Genomic DNA, 16,817 nt, shown 5'->3' with positions numbered 1-16,817 from the left:
CCCTTCCTGGCCTCCGCTACCCTCTGTGGACCCTCCAAACTCCTCTTTGGTGGACCTTCCCCGACCCCTGGGATCTCTCTGCTGGCTGCTCCCCTGACACCTTGTGTTTGCCACTCCTGTTTGCTGCTCTGCCTCCCAGCATCAGGGCCATGACTTGACGGCCTCCCTGCCGCCCCAGGATCTCTCCCGGCCATCAGCGGGCAGGGCAGGGCAGGGTTGGTCTGGGCCGACCCTGTTTGCTTAGGCTCCTGAGTCTCTGTTGTTCCCGGAAGGCAAGAAACAGGCTGGCTGCTTCGGGGCGTCCACACTCCATAAGCACATGGGCCCAACCAATTCCGTGGGCTGTGGACCTTGCACAAGCATTGGCTTCCGGCTGGCACACCTGTCGCCTCTGTTTTCACATTTCTGTCGGATCTCTTTTCCTCTGAGAACTGGGCACTGTGAGCTCCTTGTTTCTTTTCAGCATGGACAACATGGTTAACCATCTTCAGATTCTCACTGGTAGTTTAAAACACTTTGCCTTTGATGTTTCTTTTTAATAGTTTTTGTTTGTTTGTTTGGTTTATTTATTTTGAGAGGGAGAGAGCCAGTGGGGGAGGGGCAGAGAGAGAGAGAGAGAGAGAGAGAGAGAGAGAGAATCCCAAGCAGGTTCCGTGCTGTCAGCACAGAGCCTGACGCAGGGCTCAAACCCACAGATCGTGAGATCGTGACCCGAGCCGAAATCAAGAGTCAGATGCTTCACCGACTGAGCCACCGAGGCGCCCCTCCATAGTTTTTTATTGTAAGAAATTTCAAACCGACAGAAACCTAGGGAAAAAAAGAAAAAAGGTTGCAATTTATATGTCATTTCAGCATTATTTCACACGTTTAAAGATCACTACCTCCTTTTTTGGTGACCTATTCATATATGCCCATTTCTCTCTCAAGTTTATTTTTTCCACATTTTTTCTATATTTTTCTATATTTTTTACTTTGTTTTCATTGGGGTTTTTTTTGCATTGCAAACTTTTTTTAAGAGTAAAATTTATCAACTTGTTTTAAGTTACTCTTAGATTTTGAGTCCTAGTTAGAAATTCATTCCTTATACCCAGGTTCTGAAAGAAATCATTCACATTTAGGTTTTCTTTTGGTGTCTATATTGCTTAATTCGTTTGTGTTTAGATCTCTGATCGATGCTTCTCACTGTAGGTGGTGTGAGATACAGGTTGATGTTCATATTTTTTTGAAAAAATTTTTAATGTTTATTTTTGAAAGAGACAGAGACAGAGCACGAGCAGGGGAGGGGCAGAGAGCAAGGGAGACACAGAATCCAAAGCAAGCTCTGGACTCCGAGCTGTCAGCACAGAGCCCGACGCGGGGCTCGAACTCATGAACTGTGAGATCATGACCTGAGCCGAAGAACCGACTGAGTCACCCAGGCACCCTAATTTCACGTTTTTACAAGTAGTTGGTTGTCTCAAAATCATTTATTAGGGACAGGTCTCCAGGGTGGCTCAGTCGGTTAAGTGTCCCTCTACGGCTCAGGTCACAATCTCACGGTTCAAGAGTTCAAGCCCCACATCGGGCTCCACACTCTCTCTCCCTCTGTACCTCGCTCATATGAGCTCTCTCTCTTTCTCTAATAAAAAAAAAAAAAAAAAAAAAATTAGTGTTTAAAAATCTTAAGGGCAAATTTTAAATAAATGGACTGTTAAATTTTTTTAAAGATTTTATTTTTAAGTAATCTCTATACCCAATGTGGGGCTTGAACTCACAGCCCTGAGATCAAGAGTTGACACACTTTACTAACTGAGCCAGACAGGCACCCCAAATATTTTTGTTTCTAAGCATAAAAGTCATCCAAAAGTGACCGGCTGCCTTCTCATGGTTACCGCACTGTTCTTACCATGACGACAGCAGACTTGGGACGTGCTGGTATTTGGCAGGAGGCTGAGGGGCCAAAGAGAGCAGGGGTGGGGTGGTGTGGAGTTGGAGAGTATGACTCCTGCCCCCTGCCCCACTGCCCACTACCCCCCTACCCACTGTCCCACTGCCCCCCTGCCCACTACCCCCTACCCCCCCACCTTCTGTCCCACTGCCCCCACTGCCCCCTGCCCCCAGCCCCTACCCCCCTGCCTGCTGTCCCACTACCCCCACTGCCCCCTGTCCCCCTGCCCCCTACCCCCCTACCCGCTGTCCCACTGCCCCACTGCCCACTACCCCTACTGCCCCCTGCCCACTACACCCCTACCTGCTGTCCCACTGCCCCCACTGCCCCCTGCCCCCATGCCTACTACTCCCCTACCTGCTGTCCCATTGCCCCCACTGCCCCCTGCCCCCCTGCCCACTATCTCCCTACCTGCTGTCCCCCTGCCCCCCTGCCCACTGTCCCCCTACCGCTGTCCCACTGCCTCCTGCCCCCAGCCCCTACCCCCCTACCTGCTGTCCCATTGCCCCCACTGCCCCCTGCCCCCCTGCCCACTATCTCCCTACCTGTTGTCCCACTGCCCCCCTGCCCACTACCCCCTACCCCCCTACCTGCTGTCCCACTGCCCCCACTGCCCCCTGCCCCCTGCCCCCTACCCCCCTACTCGCTGTCCCACTGCCCCCACTGCCCCACTGCCCACTACCCCTACTGCCCCCTGCCCCCCTGCCCACTACACCCCTACCTGCTGTCCCACTGCCCCCACTGCCCCCCTGCCCCCCTGCCCTCTATCCCCCTACCTGCTGTCCCCCTGCCCCCCTGCCCACTACCCCCCACCTGCTGTCCCACTGCCCCCCCCCGCCCACTACCCTCCCCCACCCACTGCCCCCCTGCCCCGGCCACCTTTGGGGTTCATTATGCCTTTTTGCAAACTTCAGGTTGTATTGAGTTGGGTTTTTTTCTCTCCTTAGACACGAGCTTGGGATACTTATCCTTACTGGATGCTGACTATGACAGAAGCCCTCGGAACAAGTATTTCGCCAAGGCCGTCAACTATACTGTGCGTTTCCAGTGGCTCCAATGCATCTTCTGGGAAATGAGGGAATGGAGGTCTACAAACTCCTCTCCGCAGCCCGGAGCTTCTCCAGGGAAAGTGAGCTGCAGGTAGGGACGTACTGGTGAGGACAAACCCGACTTTTACACCACGGCTGCATTTTCCTCTGCGTGGGGCCCAGAGTGGGGCCTCCCTGGCCGTGGCCCTGGGAAAACTGTGCATCCCTCCCGTCGGCAGGTCTGGTCCCCTCCATGCTGCAGGATCTGGCTCTTGGGTTCTCTGTACCCTCCCCTCCCCAGGGTGACGGCACATGGTAGCTGTTCCCCCACATCCTCTGAAGAAATGTGCTGGTGGGTGGGGGGTGGCGCCTGGTGTCGGCCGCCTCTGCGCATTCTTGGGGGCACGTCTGCACTCGGGCCGTGGGGCGTCTGCTCTCGCCGCTCCCCCCCACCCCCTGTGCCCTGGCGCCCCACCTGCAGGAAGCCCCCCACCGCGTGGTTGTGAAGGCAGATTTCCTGTGCAGGAAAGTCCCCACACGGACCACATCGGCCCTCTGGAAGATTTGGGTGTATTGGTCACGCTGCTCGATCAGAAATTCTTTATCATCTAGGCAGAACGGGCAGTCCTGTGAGAGGCTCTGCCGGGACCTTTCCACTAGAGGGGAGGGTACAGTGATCGGGCACGTTCAGAAGTAGAAATGGTCATTTCCTTTTTAGAATCGAGTCTCGGGGCGCCCAGGTAGCGCAGTTAGTTGAGTGTCTGACTCTTGGTTTCAGCTCAGGTCGTGATCTCACAGGTCGTGGGATCAAGCCCCATATCCGGCTCTGTGCTGACAGTGTGGAGCCTGCTTGGGATTCTCTTTCTCCCTCTTCCCCTCCCCTGCCCATGTGTATGTTCTCTCTCTCTCTCTCTCAAAATAAGGAGGGAGGGAAGGAGGGAGTGAGGAAGAGAAAGAGAGAGTGGGAGGGAAGGGAGAATGGAGGGAGGAAGGGAGGGAGGAAGGAAGGGTGGAAGGAAGGAAGGGAAGAAGGGAAGGAAAGGAGGAAGGGAAAGAAAGGGAAGGGAAGGGGGGGGAAGGAGAGGGAAGGGGAGAGAAAAATCAAGTCACGAGGAGCCGTGTTTTGTGGCGTCTGTTAGGAGACCGAGATGCCCAGCTCACGCCCACGTCTGCGTGTCTCCCTCCTCTTCTTCGGTTGTGCTGTTCAATTTATATGGTGCCCAGGCTAGTAAATCACCGGCCCTACTGTAATGGATCAGTATTTACCTCTGATGTCAAACTGACCACAAACGCATTAACACAGCTGTTCATTCTCCATCACATCCCGCCGTCCGCGGGCACTTTTCCACGAGCCAGGGGCACGAGAGTGAACGCCACACGGGGTCTGCTCACGAGACAACGAGGGAGAGGTGGGTTTTAGTCAAACAAAGTCAGTCTTTTGGTAGGAGTGACGGTGACAGGGTCCCTATACCCCGAGTCTGCTTAGGGGCCACTCATCTGCCCACAGCAGGGCTGGGACTTGAACTTGCTGTGTCCGGGCCTGAGCTGGACTGTGCACGGTGTGGACACTGAGGTGTCTGCATAACAGGTGTCTGTTGTAAGTGCTGTAACCCATCACCCTTCCCGGCCCTCCCTTAATCCGCGTACATGACATGGTCGACACAGCCCTCGACACACACGTGCCGTCCTAAGCCGTGTCTCCCTCCTAGCTACGATCGCCTCGCACCGGTCTCTGTCGCAAGAAGAAACCTGAGCGCCGGCTTTTCAGTGGAGGGTGTTTCCAAGCTGCAGAGGTGAGCTCCGTTTTCCAAATGAGAATAAAGTTTTGTTTGCCCCGCTGACCAAGCGGGACACCCGGGTATGCCTGAAACCCACGTCCCTTATGGTCAACTTGCCTTTTGGAATACCCGTGTTACCAGACAGTCGTCCGGAACGTCACGTACATTTCTCTGTACTTACATCCGCTGACGAGATGTATAAACAGGAAAGTCAGCGCGCTTCCCGTCACGCTGAGCCTTGGCTGGTCATTCTTGCCAGGGAGGATGCGGTGGTTTGCCCGTCCTGGTTTATGTGTGTTCGTGGCTCCCTCTTTCTCTTCAAAAGTGTCCCATTTTGTTTTATTAATATTATTTTTGAAGTTAGTTTGGTTTTTTGTTTGAGTGATCTGTCCACCCAACATGGGGCTCGAACTCACGACCCTAAGACCAAGAGTCGCATGTTCTAGTGACTGAGCCAGCCAGGTACCCTCCAAAAGTGTCCCATTTTAGAGAACAGATTTGGACTCAACCCTATTCTATAGCCATTTTTTGGTATAGAAACAGTGTATTTGGGGGCGCCTGGGTGGATCAGTCAGTTAAGCATCTGACTCTGGATTTTGGCTCAGGTCATGATCTCACAGTTCATGGGTTCAAGCCCTGCATAGGGCTCTGTGCTAACAGTGCAGAACCTGCTTGGGACTCTCTCTTTCTCACTCTGTCTCTGTCCCTCCCCCACTTGCCTTCTCTCTCTCTCTCTCTCTCTCTCTCTCTCTCTCTCTCTCAAAATAAATAAATAAATAAACATAAAAGAAAGAATACGTGTGTTGGTTTCTGAACTACGGGTAAGGAGAGTGTGAGCCATGGAGCGGCGCCCTCTTTTGACTCTTCAGTGTCACGCACACAGAGGAGGACCGGGCTTGGCACACAGCAGGTGCTGCGTGGGTGTTTGCTGAATGAGTATCTGAATTTTCTGGTGAGCGTTGGGTGTTAGGTTTCTGTGCCAAATCTCATTGTGATGGGGAATCTGGCTGTACTTTATTAATCCTGGGGACACTGGGGTCACCAGGAGCCCAGTGACTGGGACTCAGGACAGCTGTCCAACTGTGGTTTCAGACAGAACTTCAGGGGGCTGAGCTGTCAGGGGAGGGGCAGCCCCTGGAGTCCTGCAGGGACAGGAATGTTCTGGGAGGACAGCAACCCCACGAAGCCAGGCCCCACGCCCACCCTTCGAAACCCCGTCAGAGGCCCGTAAGACTCCATTCCAGGTTAGGGTGCTGGCACGAGTGACTCGAAGGGGACCCCGCTCCGTGGGTCTGGAGTGTTCGGTGCCCCCTGCCCCCGGCCAGCACTGGTGCCTGGAGCAGGTGGCGAGTGACAGGTGTAGGGGTGCAGGCAGCCAGAGCACGCAGGACAGGGTCTGCCGGGAGGGAGGGAGGGAACACCCACTGCATGCACGTGTGCAAGCCCACTACGGATGTCGCACGTACTGCTCAGCGAGACGGCTGTTCTCATCACATTCCTTTTTCCCTCTCTTTTTTAATTTTTAAAGTTTTATTTATTTTGAGAGAGACAGAGACAACGTGAGTGGGGAGGGGCAGACAAAGGGAGAGAGAGAATCCCAAGCAGGCTCCACGCTGTCAGCGCAGAGCCTGATGTGGGGCTCGAACCCACGCACCCAGGAGATCACGACCTGAGCCAAAATCAAGAGTCAGACCCTTAACAGACTGAGCCACCCAGGTGCCCTGTTCTCATCCCATTTCATAAAGAAAGCTTCTCAGAGATGGGACATGAGCGACTGCCCCGCACGGCAACACCCTTCCGACCCCGAAGCTGGCCGGTCCCCAGGATGCTTTGTCTGAGTCCCGGCTCCTGATCCAGCCGCCAGCGGCTTCCCCCAGAGGGGCTCTGACCCGTCCCAACACCGGACGGCAGAGGTCGCTCCCTCTGCCTTCCCCTGTTGACCGCGTCCCAGCAAGAGTCTGCCTGCTTCTCCCAGTTATGGGGCCGACAGACGTCTACACACATCAGTGAAGACCAGCGGGGGCCCCGTGTGTGAATGTGAGTGTGAGTGAGTGTGAGTGAGTGTGAGCCAGCCTGGGGAGCTTTATCTTCATAATTTACTGTTCATTCCTCTCCTTCTGTTTACAGACACCCGGAAAACCTGCTTCCCAGTATTTTGATTGCGGTTTCTATGGTTCTCTATGCACTTTTGGTTACCAAAACCAGGCGTGTGGATCGTCATGAGAGAGAGAAGGTGGGGTACATTTTCCTGCAAGAAGACACTCCAGCCGACCACCAGCTATACGCGGTTGTCGTAGACACAGGCTTCCGGGCTCCAGCCCACTGTAGCGCCAAGGTAAGGGCTCATCGCGGGGCTTGCGCTCTCGTGTGCAAGGCTGTGGATGGCGTGAGTGACGGCGTGGACACTGGCCATCCCAGCTGCCCCTTCGACTCCATCCGACGGTGGGGGGGTGGGGGGGAGGCTCCTCTCCTGCCATCCTGCTCTCCCTCACCTGCCTGTCTGCGCGAGCCCCCCTCCCCTGCCCTCAGGGCCTCCCCGTCGACCCCCCCCCCACCTCGTCTGTGGGGAGCACTGCAGGCATCCAGCCCCATGTGAGGCTAAGGACGGAATGGGTGCGATGGGGGAGGCCCCGTGGGAGGAGTGGGGACAGTTCAGCAAGACGTTTGGGGACAGTGGCTTTTCTTGTAGAAAAAAGCAATATGAAATGTCCACTTCACGTTATACCCGAAAGCACTTCCACAAAATTTAAAGATTAAAACAAAATACGGGGGCACCTGGGTGGTTCAGTCGGTTAAGTGTCTGACTCTTGTTCCCAGCTCAGGTCTTGATCTCAGAGTTGTGAGTTCAAGCCCCACGTTGGGCTCCACGCAGGGCATGAAGCGTACTTAAAACAACAACAAAACAATATTTAGAAACTTCTCGAAGGAAATATGTACTTTGCAACGGGGAAGGATTTTAAAAACTGGAAATACATAAGGAACTTTCTTAAATGGAAGAGTGACAGGTTGCACGGCCCCAGAATCAGGCACTTATGTAGGACAGAAGCCACCCCAGTGAGGGGCAGCAAGCCCTCCTGGCCGGAGTGTGCACCTGCGGGGCTCCTGGTCCATCTCAATCACTGTCACTGCCATCTGGCCTCCCCTGGTCCACCTCAGTCACTGTCACTGCCCCCCAGCCTCTCCCAGTCTCCCCTCTGAGCTGAGGGAGGACAACATGCCCACTGTCCTGTCCTCTCCCTCCTGAGACAGACATGTGCCCTAGTGAACCCAAGTTGCCATCTGGTTTTCTAGATCAAACATGTAGAAATCAGCCGCCGTGGCAGGTGCTCCTTCGCCGTCTCTCCCAGGGAAGTTGGGGAGGCACCATCCAGGGACGGGGCGGGGCATCTTCTTGGCCCCTCAGGACCGCGTTATTGTCTTTGGCCTTCTGGAAGGTTCTGGGAAGGTTGGGGGCTGGGAGAAGGTGCACACACAGGGTAGTATCCTGTGTTCATGATCTCAGACTCTCACTCTCTTATCTTTGGAGGTTTACATTGTTTTATGTGGAGAAAATGGAGTTTCAGAACCCAGAGAACTCTACTGTCCAGAAAAGCCCCTGTTTGAAAGGAACTCCAGACACACCTTTGTCCTGAGGTGAGCGCAGCCCATCAGACCCCATGTGGCCTTAGCACGCGTCCGCGGAAGTAGAAATACCGAGCATCACTTCCCAATAAGGAGCACATGCACACAGACGGATTTGTAACACTGCTCCCAGGGCTGTGTGAAGTAGACTAGAGTCTGGTTAAGCACAAGAGGGAGGGAGGAGGGGTATTGGGTTTATCCGCTGGTGAGGGTCAGACGCCCAGCCCTTCCTATGGTACTGACAGCACTCAGTGAATTCGGTTCACCCTGCTTGGGAGAGCAACGCTATGTAAGACCCTGTGGTTGGACGGAGAGGGGTAATTTATCAGGAGTACAGGCTCCTGATGTTTCCGGAAAGCGTAGGAGAACTGCAAGGTTCGTTCTCCTGGAGAATTTCATGTATGATCCGTATGGGCTCCGAGTGTCCTGTGTTCATCAAGAAGAGGTTAATTCCAGACTAGTCCACGCCAGACATGCATGCATTAAGGAGTTTGAGTGGATTGGGTTCAGGGGCCCGCGTGGACAAGCTGTGTGTGTGCTCAGCACCCAGCACGGCCAGGGGCGTCGCTCTTAGTGGCTGTGGGGGCCTGAGGGCCCTGTCCACCCCCTACGTCCCAGAGCCATGTCCACCCCCTACATCCAAGAGGGGCTTCATAGGTCAGTCTGTATAACCCATGTTTGTTGACATGTCCGATGTGCCCCCAAAGGGAGAATGGGGGCCGGTGCCGCCCTCCGGGGCCCCCACCGCCCAGGCCTGACCAGGCGCTGCCGTGTGTGTCCCCAGCGCCCCGGCTCTGCTGGGCCCGCTCTGCAGGATCCGCCTCTGGCACGACAGCCGCGGGCCCTGTCCCGCCTGGTACGTGAGCCACCTCATGGTACAGGAGCTGGGCTCCGGGCCCGCGCGGCGCTGGCTCTTCCCCGCCGAGTGCTGGCTGGCGGCGGGCCGGGGGGACGGCCGCGTGCAGCGGGAACTGGGCTGCCTTTGCCGGGGACCCGGCTTCTGGAAGGTAGGTGCCAATTGACCTGCCGGCAAGACGCGGCGAGGGCCCTGCTTCTCCGAACAGCACTAAGTTAGAGTCAAGGTGGCCACATCGTAAATGACGCGGCCACTGAGCGAGCCTGCAAGCCTGAAGGAATTGCCCTTGGGTTGTTGGTTTTCTTCCACAATAACGTTTACAGAATTACGGTGGCCTGTGGTCTGTGGTGACCAACGGGCTGCTAATTAGAGACGTGAGTGCCCTGGATTCCTGGTCACCAAAATGACCAGGAAACGGTCCAGGCATGGTCAGGGGGTCATGACAAAAGACAGAATCCCCTAAAACCTCACAAACCAGCTATGAAACTCGCTCTGCATCTGTCCTGATCTTTCCCCATTTGTGAGTGTGTTTTATGCAGTTGTAATAACGCTTATGCATTTCGCACTTTCTAGTTATCTTCAGGATTTTTGTTTTAGAGAGAGAGAGAATGAGCAGGGACGGGCAGAGGGAGGGAGAGAGAGAGAATCCCAAGCAGGCTGTGTGCTATCAGCTCAGAGCCCAGCGTGGGGCTCAATCCCAGGAACCCTGAAATCATGACCTGAACCAAAACCAAGAGTCAGGCACTCAACCGACTGAGCCACCCAGGCACACCCCCTTCAGTGATGATTTTAAAGCAAATTCATGAATTTTTCTGGAATAGCATTGAGCACCAAGCATTCCTTGAGTTGAACTGAACATTGTGAACCCAGTGCAAATCTATACGTGGCGTTCTGCCCACTATGTAGCAGACGCTGCCGGGCTACTGCGGACACCCAGGGGGATGCTCGTTCCTGGTCCTCAGTGTGCTCAAAGCCCAGAAAAAATTAACTGTGCTGTGGGGAGCATGCTGGGAAAGTTGATTAGGATCACCAGGGGAGGGGTGACACTTCCACTGAGCAGGAGGGGGGAGGGTTCCACTGGGGGAGGGGTTTGTGAACAGAGGCTCTGGGGAGGAGGGTGTGAAGACACTTGAGGGCGACAAAGGAGAGGCAGAGGGACAGCCTGTCCCAAAGCCCCCGAGTCCCAGCGCAGGTAGGGTTGCAAACGTCCAGGGCGCCGAGTGGACGAGGGTCGGCAGGGGCCTGCAGCGCCCACACAGCTCGGCATCTGGCTGGTGAGCCAGGGGCATCCCCGCTCAGGAGGTCACTGCTCGCCAAGCGGAAGCTCCCGCGGTTGGTGCAGATGCCCCAGGTCCGCTGCTGTCTCCGCGCTGGTATGTTCCAGCTCTTGTATTCGAAGTTCACGGAGTATCTGGAAGACTTCCACGTCTGGACCTCCGTGTACAGCCGGCCCTCGCCCAGCGGCTTCCTGCGCACCCCGCGCCTCACCGTCGCCTTCACCTTGCTGTGCGCGTACGCGTGTCTCGCTGCCCTGGTCACCGCCTCGAGGCAAGAGCGGGTGAGAGCGCTGGCTTTTCTGTAAAGTGGCTTCCGATTCCCAGACCCACAGTGTGACACCTTCCGGACTTAGGGATTAGCAAAACTCAGAGTCCTAGGAGAGGTTTCAAGCAGGGGAGGGAGACCATGTGCCTCAAGTGCCCCCGAGGTGACACCGGGAGCTGGGGGGGCCTGCGGGGCCGTGGCCTGCTGCATTACCTCTGCCACATGGATCTCGTGGCCTCCTGCTGCCACAGAGCAGGACTTTCCCAGCGGGGTCAGCAGCTCGGACCGTCCTAGAAAATGCTCCTGGATTCTTTTAAGGTTGGCAGTTAATTCAAATTTTAAAAATCCTCTGACCACAAACAACAGAACAGTTCTGACGGCCACGTTTGCCCTTGGAATGCTAGCGTGCCCTTAGCAGCACTGGCCTGGCCGTCCCTCATGTGATGGAGAGGTTACTTGTACCTGAGGGTGGGCAGTTAGATCGGAGACTCTGCTCTCCTGTGGGGAGCTCACAGGGTGACTTCGGGGTACGGGAAGAGAGTCAGCTTTGCTGCTTCTGACAACCTGAGGCTGTCCGTGGTCCCTGCAGTGGCTGGGAACGTGCCGAGGGGTCCTGTCCGGCGAAGTATCCACCTGGGAGCACAGTGTTCCCAGTACATGTGATAGCAATAATGGATCGGCAGAGCTTTTTAAAAAAAGAGTAAGAGGTGTGTGGAGTTGGTAGGACGGCGGTACGTATTATCAGTGCAAAGGGAAGAGCCCTGTCCCCCTGGGACGGGAATGGGCCCAAGGTCAGCACACCTGAACTTGCCCTCCCCTCTGGGGTCACCCGGTGTGTGATCTTAGCTCATCAACGCACTGGGGACACGGGTGCCTTCCGGTCAGGTGCGGCGAGGTGCCCGGCACTTCCAGTCAGGTGCGGCGAGAGGTGCCTCGCAAGAAGGGGCACTGGCAAACATCTGTTCAGTCTGCAGAGATGCGTATGGCAGAAAAGCAAGGAGATTCCTTATGCTTTTTCTGTTTTTTTATTAAAGGTCCAGGATTCAGGGAGAAGGACTTTGGTTAAACATGGGGTACACATGCATCAAACACCTTTGTAGCTAAACCCAGAATGGGTCTGGGGGACATGCGTCCTGCTGTCTTCCCGCAGCTCCCGTGGGCTCTGGGCTCCCCCGACGCAGCCTATGGGTCCTTCCAGATGGGTCTCCTGTGCACCCTGCTGGCGTCTCCCGCGGCTCAGCTCTTGTCGCTGCTCTTGAGGCTCGGCCAGGTACCTGCAGCCCGTCCGCCTGGTCCTGCTGTCCCGGGTCCTCCCTCGCCGCAGGACCCCTGCCTGAACAGCCACCTTCTCCCGCAGGAGCCCAGCGGGCCTCGCCGAGTGAAGCCCTGCCTGCCCCCGAGGAGGGCGCCCATGGGGGCAGCACAGGGTAGGTGTGCGTTTAAAAAAGCCTGAAAGGTGAAGTCACGGCAGCGGCCAAGGATGAGGTCTGAACAGGGAGGTGCCGGGAGGGCCCCCTCCGTCCTGGCTGAGCCTTTTCAAGAGGCCAGTGCGCTGCACAGACCTTGTGTCTCCTGTGTCCTTTGCACTGTGTTTGTTGTGGGGACAGCAAGCATCATCTCGTGCGCTAAGAGCCCTCACAAGGGGTTGTGCAGCCCCCGCCAAGGTGCCACGTGCAAGGGCCTCTCTGGCAGTTGGGTCCTGGGTCTCAGGGACCCATCTTGCTGGGGTCACAGGAAGGGGCATGTCCTGAAGGAGGCTCTCTCCCTGAGAATCCTGAATCCCTGGTTTAATGTCCTAAATGTGACTCTTTTTAAATCAGGCCCTAACTTCCATGGCAGGACACCAGAGGCTCGGAAGATACACAAGGTAAACGGAACAGCCAACAGGGCTGGCTCTCTGCTGTCTCCCTCCGCCGTGGCCCGGACACGGCTGGTCAGGCCCAGGGAGGGATGGGGACAGCTGGGGCCAGTGCGCAGGGCAGGTCCTGCGGGGAGAGAGGCCAGCTGTTAGGAGTCCCCGTGGAGGCCACTCGAGAAGGGCTGTGGCTGTCAGAGTTGGGAAAGCCACGTGTGTACAAGCAGTGACGTTTGGAAGCTGGGCCTGGGGTGTGTCCAGGGGACAAGTCGCTTGAAGCAGAGGCCCTTGTTGGCTCCTGGGCCCCGAGAGGGGACACGGGACAAGTCCAGACAAGCAGACCCGGCCTGTGACCCAGGGCAGGCTAAAAGGCAGCTTCGAAGTAGCTCAGCCACATCATGGCTCTTCTTTGGGGACCAGTGTGACTGTGCTACAGGCATGTGACTCTTGTCTGGGCCAGTGTTTGGGGCACAGGAGGCTCCTTACGCTTTTGAATCTCCGCCTCCTTGCTGAGACTCTGTCCCCAGGCCTGAGTCCAGGACGCTCTCCCCTCTGCTCCCCTGCTTGGAGATGCCCGATCCCCACCCCCACTCGGCCTCTCTGCCCTCCTGCTGTGAGCCTCAAAGCCCCACTGCTCTGGCAGGTCCAGGTCAGCCCCCTGGAGGGCAGGTGACACCCCACAGGTCTCTGTAGAGGCAGAAGATCTGGTCCCGGGGCCACATGCCTCCTCCCCAGACCCCTGCCCAGCCTGAGGCTTGAGGAGGTCCGGGGCCACCCCCTGAGAGCGCTCACAAGCCGTGGCTCAGAGGACACAGTATGGCCCCAGAGGACGGAATGCACGGAGATGTTAACCTCGTCCTGACTTTGTATTTTGCAGCGTAACGCTCTCCCTGGGCACTCCGGGGCCCGCAGAAGGGCGGCAGGCGGTGACGATGCAGGCGGTCCGACCCCGGAGCTGGAGGCCTGCGGAGCTGACCCCCGCCAGCGGGCCGAGGGGGAGGAGGGGGCACAAGGTGATGTCGGGGCTGGGTGTGCAATGCCAGGCCCCCTCCTGTCCTGGGCCCCTGGGGAGTCGGGCCCGATGACCCTGGACGCTCTGGTCACACATGAACCAGGCCCATCGAAACAGCCATCAGTTTTGTTCCAAAGTCCTGGCCGTTTCCAGTGTTTACTTACGTGGGTCTGGTCACGACTTTTAAAAAGTCAGGAGTAGACCTAACTTTTTTTTTTGAGTGTTCTGAGATTTGATGCTTTCAACTATTTCTGCTGCACAGCAGTGGGTAGCTGCAGCTCCAGACCAAGCAGGAGCTGAGCGCTGAGCCAGCAGGGACGGGGTCCCGGTGGGGGCAGCCAAGCAGCCAGTCAGGGCCACCCAAGGGGCCGCCGGGGACCTGGGCCGGCAGGTGCACGTGGCTGCAGGGGTCGGGGTGGTAGGCCGTGTGAGTGGTGTTTCCTGGCTCCAGGCCACCCAAGGCCTCAAGTCCCAGCTGCAGGTGCCGGCCGCGGACGCTGCCGTGTGGACGGTGTCGGCAGGGCTGGCACCGGTGGTGGGCACGGCACCCCGCACGTGGGGGATGGGGTGTCGAGCACCTGGGTTCTGTGACCGGTTGAGACCCTGGGCCAGCGGCGTGCAGTGCAGGCGCCCACCCCGCAGGAATTGGAGGTCACATTCACCCCAGGACGGCCACCTGCGGCCGACAGCTGGTCACGCACACGGGGCCGGGAGCCTGGGGGTTCAGCCCGGCAGACCAGACTCGAGGAGGTCATCAAGGAAGGACAGCCCGTTGTACGTGCACCAAGGGTCCCCCCCTTGCCTAGCACCTCCTCCCCAGCAGGTGCTTCTCGGCTTCTGCTGCTGGCGGCAGCCCTAGAGCCGCACCGCCCTCCGCCTCTGAACAGGTTGGGATCCTCCTATCGAGCAATCACCCGAGAAAGCGGGGCTCCAGCGGCCTCCTCTTGGAGACATGAGATGGGGGTGGGGACCCTTTGATGAAGTGCTTGGCTCCAGAGAGATTACACAACGGAGCCGCGAGAGGCGCTGCTCCCAGGTGCCCCCCCCCCTCCTCCTCCTCTGCCTGGCCCTGCTCTCCTCCCTCCTCCCCGCTCCTCCCCCTGCTCCTCCCTCCCCTCCTTTCTGCTCTTCTCTTGGTCCTCCTCCTCCCCCTCCTCCCTCCTGCTCCTCCCACTCTTTCCCCCATCCCTCCCCCTGCTCCTCCCCTCCTCCCTCCTCCCTCTCCCTCCTGCTCCTCCCACTCTTTCCCCATCCCTCCCCCCTGCTCCTCCCTCCTCCTCCCTCTCCCTCCTGCTCCTCCCACTCTTTCCCCCATCCATCCCCCCGCTCCTCCCCCTTCTCCCTCTTCTTCTCCCTCCTCATCTCAGGTAGTCCTCCCCCTGCTCCTCCCTCCTCCTCCTTCCCCCACCCTCCCCCTCTCTTCCCACCTCCTCTCTGCTCTTCTCCTGACCCTCCCTTTACCTCCTTCTTCCCTCTGCTCCTTCCTTCTCCTCCTCCCTCCTCCTCCTCCCCCACTCTTCCCACCTCCTCTCTGCTCTTCTCATAGTCCTCCCCCCTCCTCCTCCGCCTATTCCCCCTGCTCCTGCATCCTCCTCCTCCTCCTCCTCTGGCCCTGATCTCCTCCTCCTCCTCCCTGCTCCTTCCACCCCCTCCTCTCTGTTCTTGTTCTGATTCTCCCCTCCTTCCCCTCCTCTTCCTCAATACACATAGTGAAAACTATAAATTGTGAGGCAGATACAGCAGCAGACTGTAGCCCAGACTGTGGCATAATTCTGGTAGAAAATCCTGAGTATAAAGAGCACTCTGCCCTGAGAATGACCATATGAGAAATGCGTCCCCATTTCACCCAGACTGAAACGGTGGTTACTGCATGCAGCCGGCTGCTCTGTAGACCTCGTTGCTCTACACGGAAATGCAAATCCTATAACACGGTGCATATGTGCAGAGGTGTGTGTATATGTAAAAGGATTTACTGTCAGGAATTAGTTCATGTGCTCATGGAAGCTGGCAGTTCTCATGGACCCACAGTCCACAAGCTGGAGACCCAGGAGCACCAATGTTTCAGCTCAGATCTGAAGACAGGAAAAAGCAGATGTTCTGCTCAGAGGCCGTCAGGCAGAAGGAACTCTCTCTTACCCTGGAAGGTGGGCCTCTTGTTGTATTCAGGCCTTCACCTGATTGGATGAGGTCCACCCACACTGGGTGGGCACCTGGCTTTACTCAGTGGAGCCATTTATTTTATTTATTATTGTTTTTAATTTTTTAATGTTTATTTAGTTTTGAGAGAGAGAGAGAGAAATAGCTCACGAGTGGGGGAGCGGCAGAGAGGAGGGAGACACAGAATCCAAAGGAGGCTCCAGGCCCTGAGCTGTCAGCACAGGGACTCGATGTGGGGCTCGAACCCACGAACCGCAAAATCATGACCTGAGCCAAAGTCGGACACTTAACTGACTGAGCCACCCAGGTGCTCCTCAGTGCAGCCATTTAAATGTTCATCTCTCTGGAAATTCCCTTGTGTACACACCAAGAATAATGTTCAACCAAATGTCTGCACACCCATGACCCAGGCCCACTGACATAGAATTAGCAGGCACACTCAGATGGCAGGGGTGAGGTCTGTTAATGCGTGTGCCTCTTCCCTGCTCCCCCTTAGTCCCCACCAGTGGGTCTGGACGACTTGCTGTGCTCCAGTGGCCAAGGGCACCACCGCCTTGGTCGGGCTTCGCAGCGTGGGCCACTTGCTGGATGGTGTCTGTGGCCTGTGGCTTGGGGACGGCATTTCTGGGGTACAGGTGAGCAGTAGTGGTTTTCAAATATCCTCGGGCCTTTGGGAAAGTCTCTCATTGATAAAAAGATTCCTTGCATTTCTGGGAACGCAAAGTGTGAGCCCAGATGTGGCCGTTGCTAATTTCGTCCTCTGGTCTCCCTCCCACGGCCCTGCGGGCGAAGAATCTGGACACAAATCCCCAAGAGCCCCAGGGCCTGGCCAGCCAGCTCTGGGACAGCAGCCCGACCCAGATGGAGCCCCGGGTGTCACCCGAGGCCTCAAGACCCTCCTCGGGAAGGAGAGGTCCAGCGACCAAGCTCCCAAGAAGCTGGGCTCTGAGCCAGGCTACTGGCTCAGCGAGGAACCCTCGACCCCTGTTTGTTGAAGATGCACGTATCTCAGGGATTCTGATTCTGTCCGTACGGTGGCCT

At 56.9% G+C, this 16,817-nt stretch overlaps 1 protein-coding gene across 2 annotated transcripts in view; it reads left to right on the top strand.

Annotated features, from left to right (window-relative positions):
* The window catches only part of PKD1L1 (polycystin 1 like 1, transient receptor potential channel interacting), a 133,523-nt gene that overhangs the window by 73,825 nt on the left and 42,881 nt on the right, over positions 1 to 16,817 (top strand). For both annotated transcript variants that reach the window (XM_078442613.2, XM_078442612.2), the window contains 11 exons: positions 2,875 to 3,067; positions 4,665 to 4,748; positions 6,861 to 7,068; positions 8,260 to 8,366; positions 9,139 to 9,361; positions 10,595 to 10,768; positions 11,903 to 12,022; positions 12,110 to 12,179; positions 12,573 to 12,619; positions 13,485 to 13,620; positions 16,273 to 16,411. In XM_078442613.2, coding sequence (XP_078298739.2) covers positions 2,875 to 3,067; positions 4,665 to 4,748; positions 6,861 to 7,068; positions 8,260 to 8,366; positions 9,139 to 9,361; positions 10,595 to 10,768; positions 11,903 to 12,022; positions 12,110 to 12,179; positions 12,573 to 12,619; positions 13,485 to 13,620; positions 16,273 to 16,411 — 1,501 coding nt within the window. The remainder of the gene's footprint in view (positions 1 to 2,874; positions 3,068 to 4,664; positions 4,749 to 6,860; positions 7,069 to 8,259; positions 8,367 to 9,138; positions 9,362 to 10,594; positions 10,769 to 11,902; positions 12,023 to 12,109; positions 12,180 to 12,572; positions 12,620 to 13,484; positions 13,621 to 16,272; positions 16,412 to 16,817) is intronic.

The sequence above is a fragment of the Panthera onca genome, chromosome A2 (assembly GCF_046562875.1).
Source record: "Panthera onca isolate mPanOnc1 chromosome A2, mPanOnc1 haplotype 2, whole genome shotgun sequence".
In the NCBI taxonomy this organism is placed as follows: Eukaryota; Metazoa; Chordata; class Mammalia; order Carnivora; family Felidae; genus Panthera; species Panthera onca.
The sequence above is the reverse complement of the archived record's forward strand: the minus strand, read 5'-3'. Positions and strand labels throughout refer to the sequence as shown.